Consider the following 20293-nt stretch of genomic DNA (forward strand, 5'->3'; position numbering starts at 1 on the left):
TTCCTGGTGACACAGCTCCCTCAGCACAGCCATTCCCAATGACACAGCTCCCTCAGCACAGCCATTCCCAGTGACACAGCTCCCTCAGCACAGCCATTCCTGGTGACACAGCTCCCTCAGTACAGCTATTCCTGGTGACACAGCTCCCTCAGCACAGCCATTCCTGGTGACACAGCTCCCTCAGCACAGCCATTCCCAATGACACAGCTCCCTCAGGTGGTGCCTTGAACAGCTGTAAAACTTCCAGGAGAGCAGAGGTGGAGGAAAACAGCAGTGCCAGCACAAACTGATAGCTACAAGTACTCCCTTCTCATACAAGAGGAGAAATCCCATTACCAGCAGGAATATGAATAGGAGCACCACAGGAGCATCCCCAGCCTACTGCCCTTGCTCTCCCTGGTTTGCCATGTGCCTGTTGCTCAGGGCAGGGCAAGTCACAAGGGACAGACAGGACACACCAGTCACCGTGAGATGAGTCAGGACTAAGAGCAGAGCCAAGGCAGAGCAGGGCAAGCCCCCAGTGCCCTGGCACAGAGTTCCCTGCTAGGAACTGCCCAGCAGGATCCTCTAGAAAACCTGCCAACAAGCACAGGGGTCTCTGGGGCACCCAGCCAAATGAGGAAGGGACTGATGTGGGCTTTGCGAAGAGCCCATCGTGGAAGCACATGATGTGCATGCATGTTTTATGAAAGAAAAGCTGGAGACCAGGGCACCCTTCCATAGGAACTTGTTAGCAAACAAGCATTTATTTCATTGCCATTATTCATGGGAAAGCTCGCTTTGGCTTTGGCAGAGGAAGAGGGGTTTGCCTAATTCTGGCTGCTCAGAGCAGCAGTCCCAGACATTTCATCCTGAGGCCTCTACAAGGGCTGGCTCTCCAAATGCACCAGCCTTACTGCCTGTCCCCATTTCCCTGCTGTTGAGCCAGGGAGTGGCAAACATAGAGATGCAGTTTGGGGATGCCTACAGGCAGTGTTGTTTCAGAGCTGATCACCTCAGCAGACAGCAGTGACGGTCTCTCCTCACAGCCCCCTGCCTCGGCACCGTGCTCGCTCGCCTGCCCCATGCCACACAAAAGCACTGGAAATGAAAGCAAGCATTTGTGTGGGAGGCCAGGCAGCAGCCCTGAAACCCTTGGCTGCTGTTTTTATGTAGACAGAAAAAGTGTGTGGGAAACACAACCAATGAGCGTCTCTGTTGTGGCGTTATCTCTTCCTGTTATCTCAAAACTGCGCTTCAGATGCACCCCAGGCAGAAACTGTCGAACAATAGCGCCCAAACCAAAGGCAGGCGAGGCTGTGGCACCTCTCTGGGGCCAATGCTGGTGACAGGCAGGTGGGCAGGATCAAACACTGCCTTAGCAGGGCCTGACAGCACCACGGGCTCCGCGCCCAGGGTTCACCGCGCGCCCAGTGAGACTCAGCAAGGGAAGGAGGCACAGGCTGTGCGCTTTCCATGGCAGAAGGCAGCCAGGAGGTTCCTTCCAGAGCCAGGAACCCTTCCTGACAGCACTGGCAAAGGCAGCCAACAGCAAAGCAACCTGGAGAGGGCCTTCTCAGGGTAGGCATGATCATGAGGAGCCATGCTCTGAAGCCATGAGGACACCTTGGATGTCCCCTCTCCTCCCTTAGATGTGTGCATAGTCCTGAGGTGTCATTCAAAGAGGAAGAATAAAGCATCCAGAGTGGGAATTTTGTAGGAAAGGAAAACTAGAATAGACAGTAATGATGGGAAGTGTCACAGGAGGTGAGAACAAGGCTGGTCCTCAGATGAAAAATGGAGGGGGAAGCAAGAGGCCCAGCAAGGCAGACAATTCGTGCCCCTGCCCAAAGGGTAAATCACACTTCAGATGGGAGTTCTGCACAGAAAGAAAAGCCACACCCCAGGACTGAGAGTGTGACAAAGTTATGTGACTCAAATCCTGCTTCCTGGTCATCCAGCTCATCTTCTCCAGCAGCCATTTCCATGTCTGCCCATCCTCTTCAGCTGCCCTGTTGTCCTGTATGCCCCATGCACTGAGCCTGGCTTATTCACTGGGCCAGCCCAGCTGATCCTTGCCATCCTCCTCTGTCCCTAAATCCCAGCCTGGAAGCCCTGGACAGTAGGTGGAAGGTGCTTTGATCATGACATGAGGTAGCTCCTCACACACCTGCTCTTTTCTGCTTGCCCCCCTTCACACACTCCCAGCTCCACCAGAAGGTCCAGGGGAGCAGCAGCCGTGTCGTGCTTTGGGAAAGCTCCTTCACCTGTGTCCCTGCTGTTCTTAGGGAGAAAGCAACTCCCCCTCATGAAGGAAGAGCAGTTCTGCTGAGGGGTCTGTAGCAGAGCAGAGGGGAATTTCAGTTTGGGGCAAGCACCAGAGGCCCCCAAGCAGCTGGTCTGGCACCTTTCCAAAGGGGTAAAGGCTGAAGCTGCAGCTCTGAGGAAGGGAAAGGCTCCACACTTCTGTTGGTCCATAGCTCAAGGCAGCCAGGCTGGAAGGATGGGAGAAGGTCCTGTGGTAATCTCCCATCTACAGGGGGGGGAAGGAGCCCTTTGCTGGGAGAGAGTGAGAAGGTTGGGTTTGGCACTCCTCTTCTGAGATGAGGCTGGCAGAGGAGACCAGGAGGCCAGATCATTGGCACAGGGCTTCTTCCTGTCCTCTCCTTCGAGTAACCCTCCTCTTACTTCCCACAGCATGAGATAGGATTGCCCAGCAGTGGTATTTCATGAGCTTGATAGCTACCACAAACTGATCTTTTCCAAAAGCCTGAGGCCAGACCTCTTACATTATCAGCTGCAGCACAGGAACAAAACCCTCAGTCCTTCAGGGTGACCATCAGCCAGTTTGGGTATCAGGAGGTGCCAGGCATGCCAGGATGCTCGCTGCAGGGCTGGCACCTGCGAGGAATGCAGGTAGAACACCTTGCCCTGCTCGCTGAGCTCTGCCCATGAGGGCTGCACTTTGAAACACAAACCCAGCACTTCTAAGCCTTTTCAAGGATTCAGGACAACTGAGATAATGCCTGTCTGTCAGAATGGGGAGGGAGCTGATGGGCTGGAGTTTATCTCCACATCAGCACCTGAATATCTGCTACAGAATCAGTGTCTTTTCCCCACAGCATCATTTTGGCTAACTTCTCAAGAAAGACTTGTACTAGCCATGGTTTCCTACTTGACCTCTTACAGGTTCAGAGCTGTAGTTTAGAAATTAAATTATCTAGCTGTGTCCCACACTGCCTGTGCCAGAAGCCTGAGAACCTCCCTCTGGACAGGCTAATAGCCAACAGAGATACAAGCAGGTTCTGGCTACTTTACCAGAAGGTAAAGAAGGCCAAGTTAGGGCAGCAAGCGCTGCTGTTTTCACATGGATTAATGCTGGGATAGAAGATTTATATCTTCTACAGAGCCAGCCATTGCTCTTTTGGGTGCCTGCTCAGTCTGCCCATCTGGTGAGTGCCACAGGACCACAGCACAACTACAGACCTGCTTTGATCACTGCCCCTCCCTCCCATTCCTTCAGCACTGGCTCTGGAGCCCACCACCAAGCAAAACTGATCCCTGCTAATACAGGCAGCAGAAACTGCAGCTCTCCAGACAGGGGGGACGAGGCAGCAGACAGACAAGGACAAGACCAGCACATTCATCATCTCATCCCTCTTAAGGAGAATAGGAAAAAACACTTCATCTCATGACTCAGTGGTAGTCTACAAAAGAAGAACCAAGAAAGGTTGCAGCAAGAACCACCAGAGCCAAGCACGTCCTGTTATGTCTTAAGTCCCAATGTCAGCCCATTTTCCAAAACTGAAACATCTACTACAGCATAAAAGACTGAGATTTGAACACCCCACAACACATACTCAGAAAAATGAAGTTCTGCTTGGTGCTTATTTGATAAGTCAGCATTTTTTCTGAATGTGTCATGGAGCATTGATACTCATCATGGTTTTTGTGATGTCTCAAAAATATTTGTTCCTGATGTGCTGTAATGGACAATACCTGTACAATGAGACATCACAAAAACAATGGTGACTATAAAAAAAAAAAAAAAGGAGTAAATAAAAAATAAGTATTACCATGATGAGCTTTCCATTGCACAGGCATACTCTGTGCTAGTAGTATTTCCTTGCCTGCCTGCCAAGGACTGTGTTTTGGTGTAAATCAACCCAACAGGGTTAAATCTTCTTTCCCAGGCCTCAGTAATCCTCCCTCTCTTCCAGGAAGGACCCCCATACCTGTAACCACAGAGCAGCACCAGTATAGCTCTGGCAGCACAGGACGGGCAAAGCAGCTGTGTTCATCCACACCAGCCTGAGCCCACCAGCTCCTGGCACCCCAGCACCTCCCAGGGATGGTGTGGCACCTCCTGCATCCCTGCTTCTGTGGCTCAGGGACCCAAATGTTTTTGTTGTCTCCTTTGTGTCAAAGTGAGATACTGAAGTACCAGCACAGCTGTGAACTAAGAACCTCTGCACCCAGTCTTCTCTTTATTCATTCAGTACAGGGATATAGCATATGGTATGTTACAAAATAAACCATGAAACATTCACAAAATGCAATTTTAAATAGCAAAATCCCAAAAGTCAGCTGCAGAAAGCTAAGGCAAGAGCAAGGGGCACTCCCAGGGCTGCTCCTGCTGTCAGAGTTCAAGTGAAGTGACTGAGCTCTGGAGGAGGCAGACACTTCCTTTTCCTGACAAGTTGCCTCCTTGCCCTTACAGTAGAAGATAAAAATAGTCATATTTCTCAGGAGAAACAAAGCATGGCCATTTTAGCTCCCCTGGCATATGTGCAACAGGCCAGCCTGAAGGAGGTATCAGGTGCTCTTCTGCCTGACACATCAGCTGGATGTCTCTGTGGCCCTTGTAGCCCTCTCCTCCTTCACCTGCCCGGCCTTTTAGCCCAGGTGGGTCAGTGTACCCATCCAGACACTGCTCTAAAACTGGCCTGTGCTCTCAGCTCCTCAGCTGTCCTGTAGAGGCAGCTACGGACAGCCCCAAGGCACAGAGGAGCCAGCAGTGTCCAGCACGTGGAAGGTGATGCAGCTGCACTTATTGCAGTCCAGCTTCCCCCCTGGGGATGCAGATCTGTCAGCAGCTCTCTGTCATCCCCTGGCTATACCAGCAAAATCAAGAGACGCCATCCCTCGCCCTCAGCAGGAGCTCTGAGATGTAAACCCCTGACAACTCAGTGCCACCAGTAATCCTAGTGGCTGGCAGTTTATAATGTTTTGTTTCACAAGCCAAACGAGACCAAATCCTCTTCTATGCAAAATAAAATAAAATAAAATAAAACTGTCTGGATAGCCACACAGACTTAAGCTGAGAACAAAGGTTTGTTTTATTTGCATAAAAGTCACAGAAAATGTGGTTGAAACTGTCCCTGAAGAGGCTGTGTAGCACATTCTCCTGGCCCTTGCCAGGACAGAGGCTTCACAGGATATTCTCATTACTCATTCTCATCCACCCTTTGAAACCCCAGTGTTGGAGAACCTCTCCCAGAGATCTCTCTCAGTGTTTCATTAAAAAAAATAAAATAAAATACTGACCTAACTCTCCCTTGCTGCAATTCAAGCCCACAGTTTCTTTTCTAAACACAGTGGAGAAAGGGGAAATGTTTATTCCTTTCCCATTTGTGTTTTTCCCACACAGGTGCTTCAAGGCTCTCACATGTCCTTTAAATATTTTCTCTGCATTATACAACACAAATCCTTTCAACTTCAGACAAATATTTAATTACATACAATTATTTTTTGGTCCAGGAGGCCATGTATTTGATGCTGGAGCCAGAGAGCTGTCCTAATGTGTAGCAGGAGATAAAACCCCGTAAGATCCATGGGTCCATTTTGTCTCAGTAGAGCTTTAGCTTCTTCTTGGTGAAAACCATCCAAAAAGCACAAAGACAACAAGGTGCAGTGAAAACAAGTGAAAGACACAGGTTTCAAGGCTCAGTGCTCCATATCCATATCCTAACATGAAGACAGCTGTAAAAAAATGTCCGCAGGGCTGAATGCCCATCACCTTGAGCCTCCTCCACTGGGTCTCTTCGTCTCCATTTGACGCTCTCTCTCATTTTCTGCAACGAAAGCCGCCTTTTCATAGCTGAGCATTGCACAGGCCTGGGCAGGAGGGGCTCCTGGCTGTGGGAAACCTTCTTTTCCCAGGGAAGGGTGGAGCAGAGAGACCAGCATCCCTCCTGCCAGGCTGTCTGCTCAGGGCCTTTCTCTGGGGAGGTTTGGGGTCCGTGGCTGTGCGCGGGGTCGCGGCTGGGGCCGTGGGGGCTGTAGGGGCTGCTGGGGCAGTGGGGGCTGTGGGGGCTGTGGGGGCTGTGGGGGCTGTAGGGGCTGTGGGGGCAGTGGCCGCTGCTGCACCCGCAGCCGCTTTGGGGTGGGGGTGGATGGAGTCTGAGGCAGCTCCCGCATCCCTCTCTCGCGGCCCACGGGCAGAGGCTGCATCACTCGCTCCTCCTCTGCAACGACAGAAGGACCCCACGGTCACACACACACACACACTAAGAAGGCAAGAAGCCAGGGAAATGTCCTCGGCCCAAGCAAGGGAGAAAAGCCAAATGTTGGTTTTTAACCTGCCGCTCTCAGGTGTTCCTGCTGTCCCAGTGAACAGCAAAAATCACCTCTGCCTCCCCATCCCAGGCCAGCATGAAAGATTTTGGCTGCCTGGCTGAGATCAAGGTACCTGGAGCATTTGGGGCAGCTCTGCCCTGTCTCTTGGGGGAACCAGCATTTTCAAGCAGGCATCAATGGACACCCCCATTCTGAGCTGCTCTGACCCCTTTTGGAGGCTACTGAAGGGAAAGTGAGATCAAACTCCAGGAAGCAACATCAAAGCAATCTGCCCTGCCATCGTCCATGCTGGGATTTCCAGACACCTGGAAGCCAGAGATCCCTTTGGCCAGCATTAATTTTCATACACAGAGAAGAAGTAAGTTCATACCAACTGACTTCTGATCACTGGCTCATCATTTCTGAAATATCACTCATCTTAACTTAGGGATTGAGGCCCATTTTTGGTTTTGATTTGCCCATTGAGTCACTGAGTTGGCCTTAAGCACACAGCAAACTGTTTCAGAGAGGCTAGTCACCATAAAATAATCACTAAAGTGTCAGTTCTCATTTTTTCAGGCTCATTTTCTTAATTCCTGCTGAATCCAGGCCCGAGAACTGAGGATCTGGTGTCACTGCACAGCTGAGGCAGTGTCTCTACCACTCAAAAGAGAACAGCCGTAATGTAAAATAATACTCAGGTGGCTTTGCTCAAAGCACATATCAGAAAGCGAGACTGGCAATGCCAGCTGATCTACACAGATTCACCAGATGCTAAAACCAGGTTGTTGCTCATGTCAGGGCAGAGAGAATGCTCCTGGCCACAGGGCTGCTGTCAGTGGGAAGCTCTAATATTTTAGGTGGCTGGATAGCTAAACAAGGGCCCTTAAACACTTACCATAAACTTCACGCCTTTTTATTTTCTTCCTTCTGATACAATAAATAAGACAAATCACAAAGATGACAAAGATGACTGCACCTCCTGCTATGTATAAGATGAGGTAAAAGTCCATCTTGCCTAGTTAAGGGGATGAAAGAGGATGTTAGATGGAAAGAAATAACTTGCACAACATCTACGTAGAATTCTGTATTTTCTTCCATTGACTGTAAAGGCAGACCAGTACCTTTGCCTTTTCCCTGTACACAGCAGAAAGTTGCTGCTCCTCACTGTTGAGAATTTTGATTGCTCCTTGATGGAGTTTTCAAGTTCTGCAGAAAATTGAAACCAGAGCATTCATATGTGCCAGCTCACTGTATTTAAATTGCCAACTGTTTTAGTCACCAGTGTTACACCGAGGTGTATTTTGCTTTTTCTGTGCTTGTTTCTCCCAGATGAGTGCAAGAAGAGCCCAGACAGATTCACATAAAATTACATTTCCATGAAAAGCTGGCTGAGCTGAAGCCCACCTGAAATGTACCTTGCCTGTAAAGGTCAAAATTCAAGGTGATTGGCCTCAAATGCAGGACCAAGTGTTCACAGAGGGTAGCAGGGTTAGGAGGAGGTTTGACTGCAAGATGAGGGATTTTTAATCTACTGTGGAGCTGGCAGAATCCTGTCACTACACAGAAAACTTTGAGAGGTATTTAGTTTGAGTAGGAAGAGTAGTGCTCCATGGTTTAAGGGGGTTTTTGGTGTCTGAGAAATGCTGTTTGTACCTTAAAGATCGCTGGTATTTCTCTGTTAACGATGTGAGAAAAAAACCAAACTCTCCGACCCAATTCACCCTGTGAAAAAAGAGCATTTCTCAAGGGTGAGAAAAAGTGAAATCAAAATTGTCTAGATGACAGCCAATGTCTGCCTATAGCAGCAGTGTAGGCAGACCTGTCCTGGCATGGGCAGCTTCAGCCAGCATTTCCTCATCCAGACAAGGTGTTTTGGATAGTCTGCCCTGTCTTAAACACACCTAATCCAGCAGCACGCTTTCATACCTGGCTCCAAAGTCCATGCCACATCCCACTCACCCCTTCCCAGTGCTGTCATCAATGGCACTCTGCAGTCCATCAGGTCAGGCAGCAGCAAAAAAAATACATTGCTTGGCTATTTTTGAAATCAGGAGGATTATTCAGGAGGCAACAGCTGCACAGGAGAGCAGAGGCCATCCTGTCCCTCAGCTCTTTGCCCTTCAGTCAGCCTCAGCAGACCTGGGATCACTTCAGTAAGGCCTTTATGCCTTAAGGCTTGCTCCCTCCCTTCTCACACCGTGGGCTGTCCTTCAGACTTGGACTTTCCCTAAATTCACTACAGCAGAAACAGGTAAAAATTGGAAATATTGAGCCAGCTCTTGTGAGCCCCCACCCAACTCTCCACCAGCTCCAGCTGGGATCTAAAGTAAGAGAATGCTTCAAGCAGAGCACTTGTGGTTGGGTGGGATGAACCCAAGCCCAGCAAATTCAGGGACTTTTCCCCAGCACTTCCCTGGAATTCTGATCTTTGAACTGAACACCACGCCCAGTGTCATACCAGTGTGATCTGTCCTTTGTTTGTGCCTTAACTTTCAAAACTTTTACGGGGGAGGATGACCCCTGTGATGACTTTTTTTTGCCTACTGAATCATTTTCAGCATGACTCTCCCCATTCAAAATGCAATCCTTCCAGCCCTTTTGCTGCATCTGTGGTTTGGAAAGATGAGGCTTCAACTGAGTAGGAAAACCATGGTACATTTGAGCCATGTTTATCTGATCCATGTAAGCCTGAAGCAAAATTCTCCATAACTTCCCTCCTGATTTCTAGGTCAAGCTGAAGAGTCCAAGAAGCTTATTTTTCCCCTTGTGAGAGAACACATCTACACCCATGGGTAGCAGGCAAAAACCACATTCATAGACATGATTATGGAGAGGAGAAAAACCCAAAAGCTTTCCCCACAGGAGAAGGGGAGGAGCAAAACCCCTCTCTCATCCCACTGCCCTCATAGGGATGCCTTGAGAGTAGCAGTGGGGCTGATAGCAGCAGGATGGGGAGCAGGGGGATGTGACAAGGCTGGAGAATGCCAGGCAGAAAGCATGACTTGCACCCTGGCTACCACAGCAGCATGAGATCCCAAAAACAGTACTGGGTACTCAGGATCTCTGCGCTTTCGGCACCTGGACCGGTCCTACCGATGTGTGCAACTGCGTCAGGCTGTGTGGTCCACCCTAGCACATTCTGATTAAAAAGATTTCTTACCTGGGCACTTAATGATTTTTTCAGCCATTTTTTCACTGACTTGGTTCTTAGCGATGCATCGGAACGTCCCCGAGTTCCGCCCGTGCCATTCCAGCACCGTCGCATTCTTTTGGACTGTTCTGCCGTTGGGTTGAGTCAGTTCCATTAGAAATGCTTCATCCTTAGCCTTCTCTTTTGCTTCACACTTGACAGATACACTTTTATTCCCACATTCAGCTGTGAGGATTGGCTGAGGGACAGGTCCTAAAATGAAGGGAAGGGAGGAACATCTGAGAAAGTTTTCTCCTCTTGAAAGTCTCTGTTATTAAGCAGAACAGAGAATTAACCCCAAATCACCAGCTAATGAGATCACAGAAGAATGAAGAGAAAATTAAACCTCTACTACAGAAGCAGCAAGGCAATAATAAAGAAAATGCAGTGCAGTAGCCTACATAGTTGGCCCAGTAGAGCTGGACACCAGGCAGGTGAGGGGAGGAAGCTGAGTCTTCAGGTGGATGGAAGGGACTCAGAGCCACAGCCCCCTCCAGCCCTGGACCCTGTGTTTTGGTGCAAGTGAAGTTAGTCCTGTTCTGCCTGTGCTCATCGGGAGAGATTTTCTCTAAATCAGGAAAACCTGTGAAAAGCTGTTTATGATGCTCTGTGTGCTACCAAGAGCACTCAGCAGGCATGACAGCACAGCACGGGAGGCCATCAACCCAGAATGGAGAACACAAAACAGACACTTCAGCTCTCAATGAGGCTATGGCACACAAAACCGGTTTCTGTCTCTTCTTATGCCCTGCAAACAACTTGCTGCCCTTTGGTTCCAGTTTCTCTGTCACTGGTGGCGCTGAAAGAGACAGAAAAGCCTGCAGGGTTTTCCTCAAGTAAGGGCAACTGGCAGGGACAGCAAATGGAAAATAAGTATTTCTACCTTTAAGATCAGATACACAAAAACATGCCAGTGCCACCTCTAGCCCATAGACCTTGTAAGTTATAGAGATCATAAATTCTAAAGCAAATAAAGACTGCTCATAGCACATACAGTCAAGGTTCAAACCACATCTGCAGCCACCCTTTCCTCGTTAAACCCACTCCTCCTCTGGAAACTGGAACCTATTATTCAGGGAAACATCCCAGAGGGAAACATTAGAGTCCAGCTGCTGGTGATGGAGTTGTGTGAGAATATCATTGGGGCTATTTTATTTTTTTAACAACAGTTTGTCCAGCCCTAGTAACAAAGGGCCAGCCTGGCTGACAAATCATTCTAGCACCCGACAGTCGCTACAGGACTTCCAAAACCGTGTGTCAGAGGTAATGCACTCTCTGCTGCTCAGCAGAGGAAATGATGCAGCACACAGCTGGGCTGGAACATTAACCTTGACCTGAAATGAGGACACCCCAGTGACAGTTCAGTGGCTTAAAACATGAGCAAGAAGCATCAGGCCCTGATGACTTCCTGCATCTGTTTACAGTAATAGCTCCCAAAGCAGTGAGACGCCCTCACTGCTCAGCAGCCCCTTAGACACGGGGCCTCTCATTGCACAGAAACCTGCTAAAACCATTCCAGCTGTCATTGCTGCCTCAACAAGGCAGCATTTCCATAATCCCAGCTGGTGCCCACAAACTCAAGATGTTGGCAAAGGTGTGCATGCTGGGTAAAGAAGGACAGAACAAAACTTTCCCCCTATTGGGGAAACAACCCATGCTGTCCTACAGCTTAGAGGTCTGGAGAGGTCACAGCAGCTATTGAGGAGCAAAATAGCCATTCCCATCATCCCCACTCACCCCAAGAACCTGCTACTACAAAAACCCCAAATGCTACTGCTCCAGTCTCTTAGGACAAGATACAGCACAGGAATGGAGGCTGCCCTCATGCTTTGAACCCATGCAGCTGAAATCCCCAGGTGTGTGCTTAACTGTGCTTTGAACAGCACAATCATACTTTTTGTTGTGTTATGCTCTTCAAGGATAGGGTGCAGGAGTCTTCTTCCACTGCAATTTCAATTCCTTTTGTGGTTTATCTCAGGGGAGGTGACTGCTGGCTATTATGTATGTTAGAGCAAAAATGGAGTGGGATTCCACTGCCTAAATGCAGGCAGCATTTAGTGCCATCTGGACTCCTGAGCTCTCCTCAAGGGGTTGGCAACACAAGTTGCTCAGCTTGCTGGAGCAGTGGCTGTTGAATTTTTCGCAGGTCTTGGGTCTCAAAGAGACAAGAGCAGTTGTTGGTTGCTGTGAAGTTGTTTGTTGTATGAATGCACCAGTCCCAAAGGCAAAGAGTTCAGAGTATTGGAGCCCATGCTAAAAGCTTCCTGGTGCAAAGTCCTGATGTTCTGAGCAGCAGCAGCCACAGCAGCAGCTCCCTTTCTTCTTTCTTGTGTGTTGATCTGTTGTTGTTCTGTTGTTGTCCTTCCTCTTCTTTCTTCTTCCTTCTTTCTGTTCTTCTCCTCTTCTCTCCAATACAGGGGGATTTTATTCTTAAATCATCCAATCAACTAAAAACACCATTCTAAAACATTCTTTCTACACCAATCTAAGCTTAATTCTAACATGCTAAAGTAGTGTCAGTTCTTACCCAAAATCTACCTACAGAGCATTATCTATTTACATAAATAGCTTTATCTGTTCTATCTAGAAATGCAAGCTGTGTTATTGTTATGTCTAGAGCTAAGTTAATTCTGTGAAGGGTAACACTACTGAACTTTAAACTAGGCTTTAGGGCTTTTTAGTAGCTAGCACAGTCTCTTAAGGCACTTGAGATATATTTCTACTTACTTAAAACTAAAATTTACTTCATGTCTATGTAGTTTAATATATTTTATCTCCTTCCTCTCTCTGAGGGACTCAGAGAGGCTTCTATTTCGTGTTCCAACAAGTGGCCAGAGAACAAAAGTCATAACCCAGTGCCAATAAAGTGGCACCAGAAGTACCTGAAACCCAGAGTGCATCAGCCCCAGCTGTACCTCACATAGGCTGCTGTGGTCCTCCCAGAGGTTTCTGGAAGCAGGATGCTGCTGGGAGCCCAGTCCCTTCTCAGGGTCCATCCCCAGCTCAGAGTCCTGGCACTGTTTGTGGTGCTGCAGTAGGGCTGACCACCCTCACCCTGCTGTCAGCGTGAACGTGCTCACAGCTGCGTTTTTGGGCACACCTGGAAACCTGCTGGCTGACAAACACGGCAGCCAGAAAGAAGCCAGGGATTTGAGGCCATCAACAGGAGCAAGAGAAGGGAGAAGAGAGGCAGACTACTGTCAGTGGCGGGAAGCCAAAAGTATGTCCTGCAGAAGTCCTCCCACTCCAAATCAGAAAGGAGGGTGCTGAGTAGGAAAGGCTGTGGGAGAGAGCAGAGAATAACAAGTCTTGCTCAGCTGTGCTGAGAATGGCATGGGAAAAGCAAAAACTCACCCTGAACAAAGAACATTATATTTTCTTCTGCCTTCAGTTTTCCATCCTGCTGATAAGCCATCACCGTGTAGTTCCCACTGTCCCCTTTCTCCACGTGCCTGATTTGCAGAGTCCCATTCCGGAGTATCGCACACCTGCACTGGTCCTTGTTCACAAAGTGCCTGGCGCTGTTACCTTTGATCTGCACCAACCTTTGTCTGCCCTTGGTCCATGTTGCCTCATAGAAGCTCCCAGGAGCAGCGATGCTGAGAAGAGCTGTCTCATTCACTGCCTTGTAAATCCAGCTGGTGCTGGAGCCTGTTGAGGGAAGCACAGCATCAGTTGTCTCCAGCAGCCACAGCAGCCACCCAAAAGGTTGTCATTTGCTATGCCTCCCCCTTCCTGAGCTGCCTAAGCCTCTCTGCTTTACTGATGCCATCTTCTTCCCCTGCTCCAAAGCACTTCTTGATTGTTCAGTAGATAAATGCCAGCATCCAATTTAATTCTGAGAGGCAAGACAGCTGAGAGTCCAGCTTTCAAAAGCTGAATTTATACCCTGGCTGACTTACTTGGAGCGACTCCTGATGCCAAGATTCACGGCCTCCCATTCACTTTAACACAAACTTAGCCCTTCCTGAAAAGAAGGTCACTTCTGTGTTCTACACATGGCACAGGCTGGTACCCAGAGTGCCCATCACTGCAAACATTACTGCAGACAGCAAAAACAGTCATGTTCCTGGACAGCAGAATCATTCCAGTGCCCTCGGTGATAGCAATGACGATAATAATAGTAGCCCATGTCAGGCTGTGAGTGAGTGTAAGGCACTGAACTAGAGGCACACCCACAGCAGTGCATCCCCTCTCCCATCCCAGTTACTCTGCCCCACAGGAATGTTTCCACTTGATTTTTCTAGCACAGGATCCTGATGGGGCAAGTAAGGCAGGAAGAAACAGCTACCAGCATCCTGTGAACTGACGGGGTGCAGGAGTCGTTACAAGAAAAGCAATTGCCAAAAGAAGAAAAAATATTTCCTCTTCCTTTGATTTTCCAGTTAAGAGTAGGAGCTTCCCAAAGGTGTTTTAAGGACAGGGAAGCACCTGAGCATGGGGCTGCCAAAGGGGATATTCAGAAAAGCCAAGGCTACTAAACATCCATCTGGTTTCCAGCAGTGGGGTTGACGCACTCCTGCAGCAGCGTCCGGCTGCTCTGCCCGCTCCCCTCCAGGCTGCTTCAGCCACCGTCCCTGCAGGCCTCATTGCTGGTGAGCCAGGACTTGGGAAAATTGGCTGGGAGGTCATTTCAAGTGAGGCTCTGTCCCCACCCCCCTGGCAGGTGGACCAACCTGCAGGAGGAGGTGGAAATCTGCGTGCAAGCGTCAGGTGGGATAAGCTCTCGGACACCCGAACGCACGCGCTCAGAGCCACAGCTTATTTCCTCTGTCATTCTGTTCATTCCTCCTCAATTTACAGGGTGAAGCCAATCAGCAGGAGGAGATTTCCCTCCCCACCACCACACAGAGCTGATTCTGCTCTAATTTTATATATTTTAAGCACTTTTTCCCCACAGAGAGAAAAACTGTGTTTATGCACATTTTTATTACAATCCTTCAGTCCTTGTATCTAGGATAATGATAAATGGCACCACAGAGGGGAAACTGAAACCCAGTGGCTATTTCATTAAACTAACAATATTAGAGATAATCAGAGAACTAAAATAGCACGACTCTGCAACAAGAACATTAATGCTCTAGTGCTTCTGGCAATTCACTACTTCTAAAGAGAGGTTGTTCTTTCAGCACTGCCTTTCTTGCAAGGTATTTGACATACCTAATGAAATGTCCTGAAATAAAGCTATCAACTAAACAGCCTTGGAAGCAGCTATATCCCACAAAGACCACACTACACCCCAATTTTTGAATTCTGATAGCTGTTTCTGCTCATGAACAAGTATTTAGAGCTAGTAATGGGATTTCATTGCATACTCATGTTTTCTCCCTGGAAGTAAAGGAAAAAGTCATCTGAATTTTCAGGGATAATTCAATGGCATCTCTGGGCATCTCTAGACATTGGTCTGGTCTCCATAGTCTTTCTAGTGGAAAGCTGAGTATCCCACACACGTGATATTAAAAATCTGTTTAGCTAATGAAGCAGCATTTCTGATAAAAATGCCAACTAAAATGTGCTCCAAAGGGCAGAAAACTTTTAACTGAGAGCCTACAGCTCACTCACAGTCACAAGAAAGAGTTAAAAGAAAAAAGCTCCCATAGTAATTTTAGGAAAGGAAGGAAGACTCTGAAATAATTTTCCGTTCAAGGGAATAATCCTTATTTCTGCTGGGGAAGATGTTTTATAGATTGTGTACATAAAAAAAAGGAAATCGTTATTTATCTATTAATTTTGTTCTGAAGGAAAAGCAAAGCATTAAACAGCCATACATGCAATCTTAGTGAAATGAAACAGAGAAAAACAAAATTTATGCAGGCTTGCATTGTCTCCATCTCTTAAAACCTTCCCTAATCTATGAGTTAACACCTTAATTAAGTTTTTAGATTAATATTTTAAAAAATAGTGGCAACAATAATATGCAAAATATAAAAGATACATGCAGCTGCTTGCTGTTTTCAATCTTAAACTTCAGCTCCACTGAAATATATCACTCTGTTAATATTTATGGAAGAATATAAATTGCACTTTCTAAAGATTTGCACATCTTTGATAAGAAAAGGAAATTACATGCGATAATGCACAGTGAACTGGATCTCTAATGTAGTACAAGCTACCTCGAGGGCAGAAACAAACTGCATGCTGACATTTCTCATTATACATGTGTCAAATTAAGGCTCATTAACTTAAAACCAAAACTCTTTACAGCTTATTATTATAACTGGAGTAGGAAACTCAGGTCCTGCCCTCCCCCTGGCTGAAAATTAAGTCAAATAATAATAGCAATAACCCAGATGTCTTCCCTCACTGGAAAAGTGGAACAAGTTTCTTATCAGTAGCAGCCCACCAAGTTGTAAAGAGTTTACAATGCAATTTTAACATCAGCTGAAAAGAGCAAAAGATGGTAAGAAAAACTCACATTTTACACTGGGAAATAAAAGCAGCAAGCACTTGACTAGGAAAATCCTCCTAAAGTTCATTTTCAGGGTCAAAAAAAATCCAGTGTTGCCTTGTCTAATGATAGCTCCTGGCAGGTGAAAAGATTTTCTGCTGTGAGCAAGCAGGGATGGGACATGTCGGTGCAGCCCTTGTGCCCTCCTCCTCCTCCTCTCCTCCAGCACTTCTCATTTCTAGCAGAGGCGGAAATAAGTCTCAACAGGGTGTTTTGTCTGCATGGAGGCAACATGGAGACACAAAGAAAATGGGCACTAAAATGCAGGAATGCCCTGAAGGTTTGTCCACCCAGCTGGAGGGCCAGATGGGACCCTTGTCCTCCTCAATGCTCACCTGAAGAGCTCAGCTCCAGCATCCACATGCCACCATCCTAGCAGGAGGGGTGCAATTTTTGGGTGGGGGAGTGATGGGAATCCCAATTCTGCCCCCCAGCCTCAGCAGCAGCAAGGGGAGACAAGCCCAGGACCCCAGTGAGGAGCAGGTGGCTGCTGGACAGCGCTTGGAAAGGAGACACACTTCCCTTGGAAACCATCAGGATCAGCTTTGCATCAACATCTGGTGTTTGAGGGGCTGGCCAGAGCCACAGACACTTCCTGCAGGCTGGGCCAGCCACTTGAGCAAGCTGTGAGATGGATGGGCATGGAAGGGGGGGTGAGAGCTTGCCTTGATCTACAAACCAGCCCTGAAGCTGGCTGGTGTGGGAAAGACAGTGAGGGAAGGAGCTGTGAGGAGGCATGGGAGCTAGGTCCAAAAAACATGTGAGAAGCTAATGAAGTCCCTATTCCTCATTCCAATATGAAACAGATGGAGTGGTGAGGATTTTGAATCTTATCCTCACCAGCATAATTCCTCTGCTAGAGTAGCCACTGAAACCTTCCAGCTTTTTGTCACAGACGCAGGCCAGAAGAAAATCTGTGGCACTAGAAATGTACAATAGTAGGTAAATCTTTCTTGTTCATTCATGTCATTCCTCTACCTTGAAGTTAAAGGAAGGTCTTGTAAGACACCTCCCTTCTCCAGCTTAATCATTTTTTACTGGTACTAATGAGATAAAAAACATTCCTTACAGGAAAACCCAACTTTTCTTCCTTCTTTCTGCTATCATTTCCCAGCAAAGAACACACAAAGGAGGCACACACGAGAGGAGAGAGGAAGCAGCAGCAGCAAGATCACATTTCTGTGCCTGACTTCCAGCCTGTGTGGCAAGAAACAAGCTGAGGGCAGGGGCTGCCACACTCAGGTATCTCCTCAGCCATGCAAGCTGTGTCAAACTCCTGGACATTCCTGCTTCCAACCTGAGTCCCTAAAGAAATTTGGGCAAAGGCAGCAATCCTGATTTCTCCTCAGTTTTTTGGAGGTTTATTTGCTGGGTCCATCAAGCAGAGTGGAGGGAGGCCCAGCATGCTGAAACCACTGTCTGTGCTCTGCTCAACTTTGTCCCCCTTCTTCAGGGCAACATCCCTCAAAGCCACCTTTCCAGGGCACCCCTGCACGTTGTCTGTCTGTCTGTCTGTCTGTCTGCATGATCACACTGCCAACCCACTGGTGGGGATTGGCCATGGTACATATGAAATGCAAACAGGAGGATGAGTGTGTGTGAATGTGAGAGAGACAAGACAGGTAAAGCTCCATAGCAGTAGAACCAGGTGTAAAAGAATTCCTTGTGTTCGTAATGAAGGCCACTACGTCCAGTTAATCAGTTTGGCATGCCAAACACAATCTTCTAAACTCACAGCTGAAATGCATCAGACCAAAAGCCCCTATGGTCCAGCAGACCAGCACACCAAACATCCTTGTTTCTGTTAGAGCAAGAGGTAGGCAGGAGCAAGAAACCACTCCTAAAGGATGGGAAAATCTGTTCCAAAATGAGCTTACCATGAGCAGTGAAGGAGCACTTGAGCAAAGGCAATGGCTGATGTCCCATGGTCACTGGGCATCACAGAAGTGACACCAGGCCTAGGTATTCCTGAGTACCTGGGGCATGTGCACAAAGTCCACTTGCTTAGAGATTTTGTGTAACAAAAGCTAAAAGCACAGCCAGACCTGCACAGAGGCACATCACTTACCTGCAGCAAGAATTCCCCATGAGATCCTGGCATGTGCATGGTCTGTCCCAAAAGCATTTCTGACAGTTCTAACATTTCTCCTTTCTCTAACCAGCATCAGAAACCTCCTGTTCCATCAGACCCAGCTGGACAAAGACAAAGCAGCCCATGTCTCTATGCTCAGTCTTCCTGGGGAAATGTCAGTATTCTGCCAGCTTTACCCTTCCTCTCTTGAGGAGCAAGACAACGTCCTGCTGCAGTTCTGACAGGGCTTTGATCCCCATTTCGGAAGAAGGAAGGGATTTTTTGGCTGTTACTTGGAAGGAAGCACTCTAAGTTGTTGCACTGACATCTCTGTTTTCCCTTTATGGAGAGCCCCAAGAGAAGGCAGTGAGGAGAAGGTGCCTGAAGGTATCCCTGAAGAGCACAGCAACTCTAGAGGAACTCTAGAAGCCAGCATGTACCTTCAGAGGTGTGTCATGGCATAAACATGCTGAAAACAGCTGCAGCAGACAGCACTGGCAGGGCAGCCCCTGCACCAGCCAGAAATGCCCTCCAAGGTGGAGGGAGTGGCACAGAAAGAGCTGTGGCCAGAGCTGCGTGTGGACACAGCCCGGACACCGGCCCAAGCTGTGCTGGGCCAGACAAAGCGTAGATCCCACTGTAGATAACAATGCTCTCACACACCTCTCCCTCTCTCCTCACACAGGAAGTAACACCACTGGACTGAACAAAGCCAGCTAGCAAACCCGGGCAATGGTAGAAAAGCAGCTGTCTCCCAGCACGGTGCTGCTGGGCCTGGCTCAGCTAGTCCTTGGCATCAAACTAAGGATGCTTGAGCCCTGCTTAGCCCATTGCATTGCTACACATCCCCATCCTCTGACACACAGGAGAGCAGAGGACTGAGGCACCACAAGGGGCCGGGCCTTTGCGCATCTTTGCTCGCTCTCTGCCGTGTTGTTTCCACTGCAGAAGCCACAAAGCGCTCTACTCTTACATTTGCTTCTGTGGCTTGTTCTTTCCTTTACACTTCTGCTCTTTGTAAGGCAGTACACAGTCTCCTCACAGGGAATGTAAGTATTACACTCGCTTTTCCTTTCAAAGGTGACAGAGTACCCCACATCTGAAGGCAACATCTCAAGAGACAATATGCAGCTGTTCCCAGCTCTAAGTTCTCAACTTAGCAATGAGCCAATAAACATTCATGCCTGAGGCTTATTTAAAAAAGAAAAAAAAATGGAAGATTTTTATAAAAAACAATGCTACTTGATCTACTAGAAAAGGAAGACTACAAAAACTAGATTTGTAGCCCATCTGATAGTTTGAGCCATCTTCTCTGGTACGAAACTTAGGTTATGGTAAGTGCTATTCGCATGTGAGTCAGACATCCAGCACTGAGCATCACTCAAGACCTTGACACCTCTAAATTTCTCACCAGGCCTTTCATGAGGCACAGTGCATGAGGAGAAGTGAAAATGTGATTTAAATTGGAATGTCAGACAGGTAATATGTGGAGGGGAAGCTTTGGGGAAGGGTAACCTTACTCTTGACAGCTCTCCTGGGCTTGACCCTGGCCTGCAAGACTGGTCTGCATCTTGGGTTGCCCTGGATGGCAGCTAAGGACTTCCTGATGGCACATTCCCCTTTACTGTAGCTTTTTACAAAGCAGGAGGAACTGTGGGCAGTGGCTGGAGCAAGGAAGAAGCAAAGTCAGCCCTAGAAAGGGTTGTTGCCCTGAGCTATGGGATGCCCAGGAACTGCTGGCTCCCATGTAGAGTTTCAGCCATTTGGTTGATGAAGGACACATCCTCTTCACTTCTGCCTTACACGGGGCCAAGAAAGGAAAAACTCCAGCTTGAATAAAGTGGTGGAAATATGAAGATAAATAACTCAAAATAGGGCTTTAGCCAAGGGTTTGGCAGCGATGCTGATTCAGTGTCTCAGGGTGAAGTGAGAGCCCTGAGCTGCCTGTACACAATGGAAACCTTACAGAAATAGCACCAAGCACACATACTGATACTGAAACAGTTGTCTTGCACAAACTTTTTTCTCCTTCTCCCAAGAAAAG

At 47.9% G+C, this 20293-nt stretch overlaps 2 protein-coding genes across 3 annotated transcripts in view; both read right to left on the bottom strand.

The window, feature by feature from the left end:
* The window catches only part of LOC147654432 (uncharacterized), a 749593-nt gene that overhangs the window by 626677 nt on the left and 102623 nt on the right, over positions 1-20293 (bottom strand). The window lies entirely within an intron of this gene.
* LOC111941709 (T-cell surface antigen CD2) lies at positions 4439-16367 on the bottom strand. 2 transcript variants are annotated; one of them, XM_086883573.1, is made up of 6 exons: positions 16146-16367; positions 13085-13381; positions 9701-9943; positions 7662-7746; positions 7436-7555; positions 5690-6446 (listed from the first exon to the last, which is right to left on the bottom strand). In XM_086883573.1, the coding sequence occupies exons 1-5, from the start codon at positions 16204-16206 to the stop codon at positions 7444-7446; spliced, it is 798 nt and encodes a 265-aa protein (XP_086739699.1). In that variant the 5' UTR covers positions 16207-16367; the 3' UTR covers positions 5690-6446; positions 7436-7443. The 2 variants fall into 2 exon arrangements, with proteins under 2 accessions (XP_023800652.2, XP_086739699.1); XM_023944884.2 differs by lacking the exon at positions 7662-7746 and having other exon boundaries at positions 4439-6446.

Source organism: Cyanistes caeruleus, chromosome 3 (assembly GCF_971803275.1).
Source record: "Cyanistes caeruleus chromosome 3, bCyaCae1.hap1.1, whole genome shotgun sequence".
In the NCBI taxonomy this organism is placed as follows: domain Eukaryota; kingdom Metazoa; phylum Chordata; class Aves; order Passeriformes; family Paridae; genus Cyanistes; species Cyanistes caeruleus.

What these genes read in the sequence shown, in the direction of transcription:
- LOC111941709 (XM_023944884.2), bottom strand. Translation starts at nt 16,206, where the DNA reads ATGAACTTTAGGAGGATTTTCCTAGTCAAGTGCTTGCTGCTTTTATTT. An exon ending in TATAATGTTCTTTGTTCAGG is followed by an intron (nt 9,944 to 13,084) that starts GTGAGTTTTTGC and finishes CCTTCATTTTAG; the next exon opens with GACCTGTCCCTCAGCCAATC. An exon ending in AAAAAGGCGTGAAGTTTATG is followed by an intron (nt 6,447 to 7,435) that starts GTAAGTGTTTAA and finishes CTGTCGTTGCAG; the next exon opens with AGGAGGAGCGAGTGATGCAG.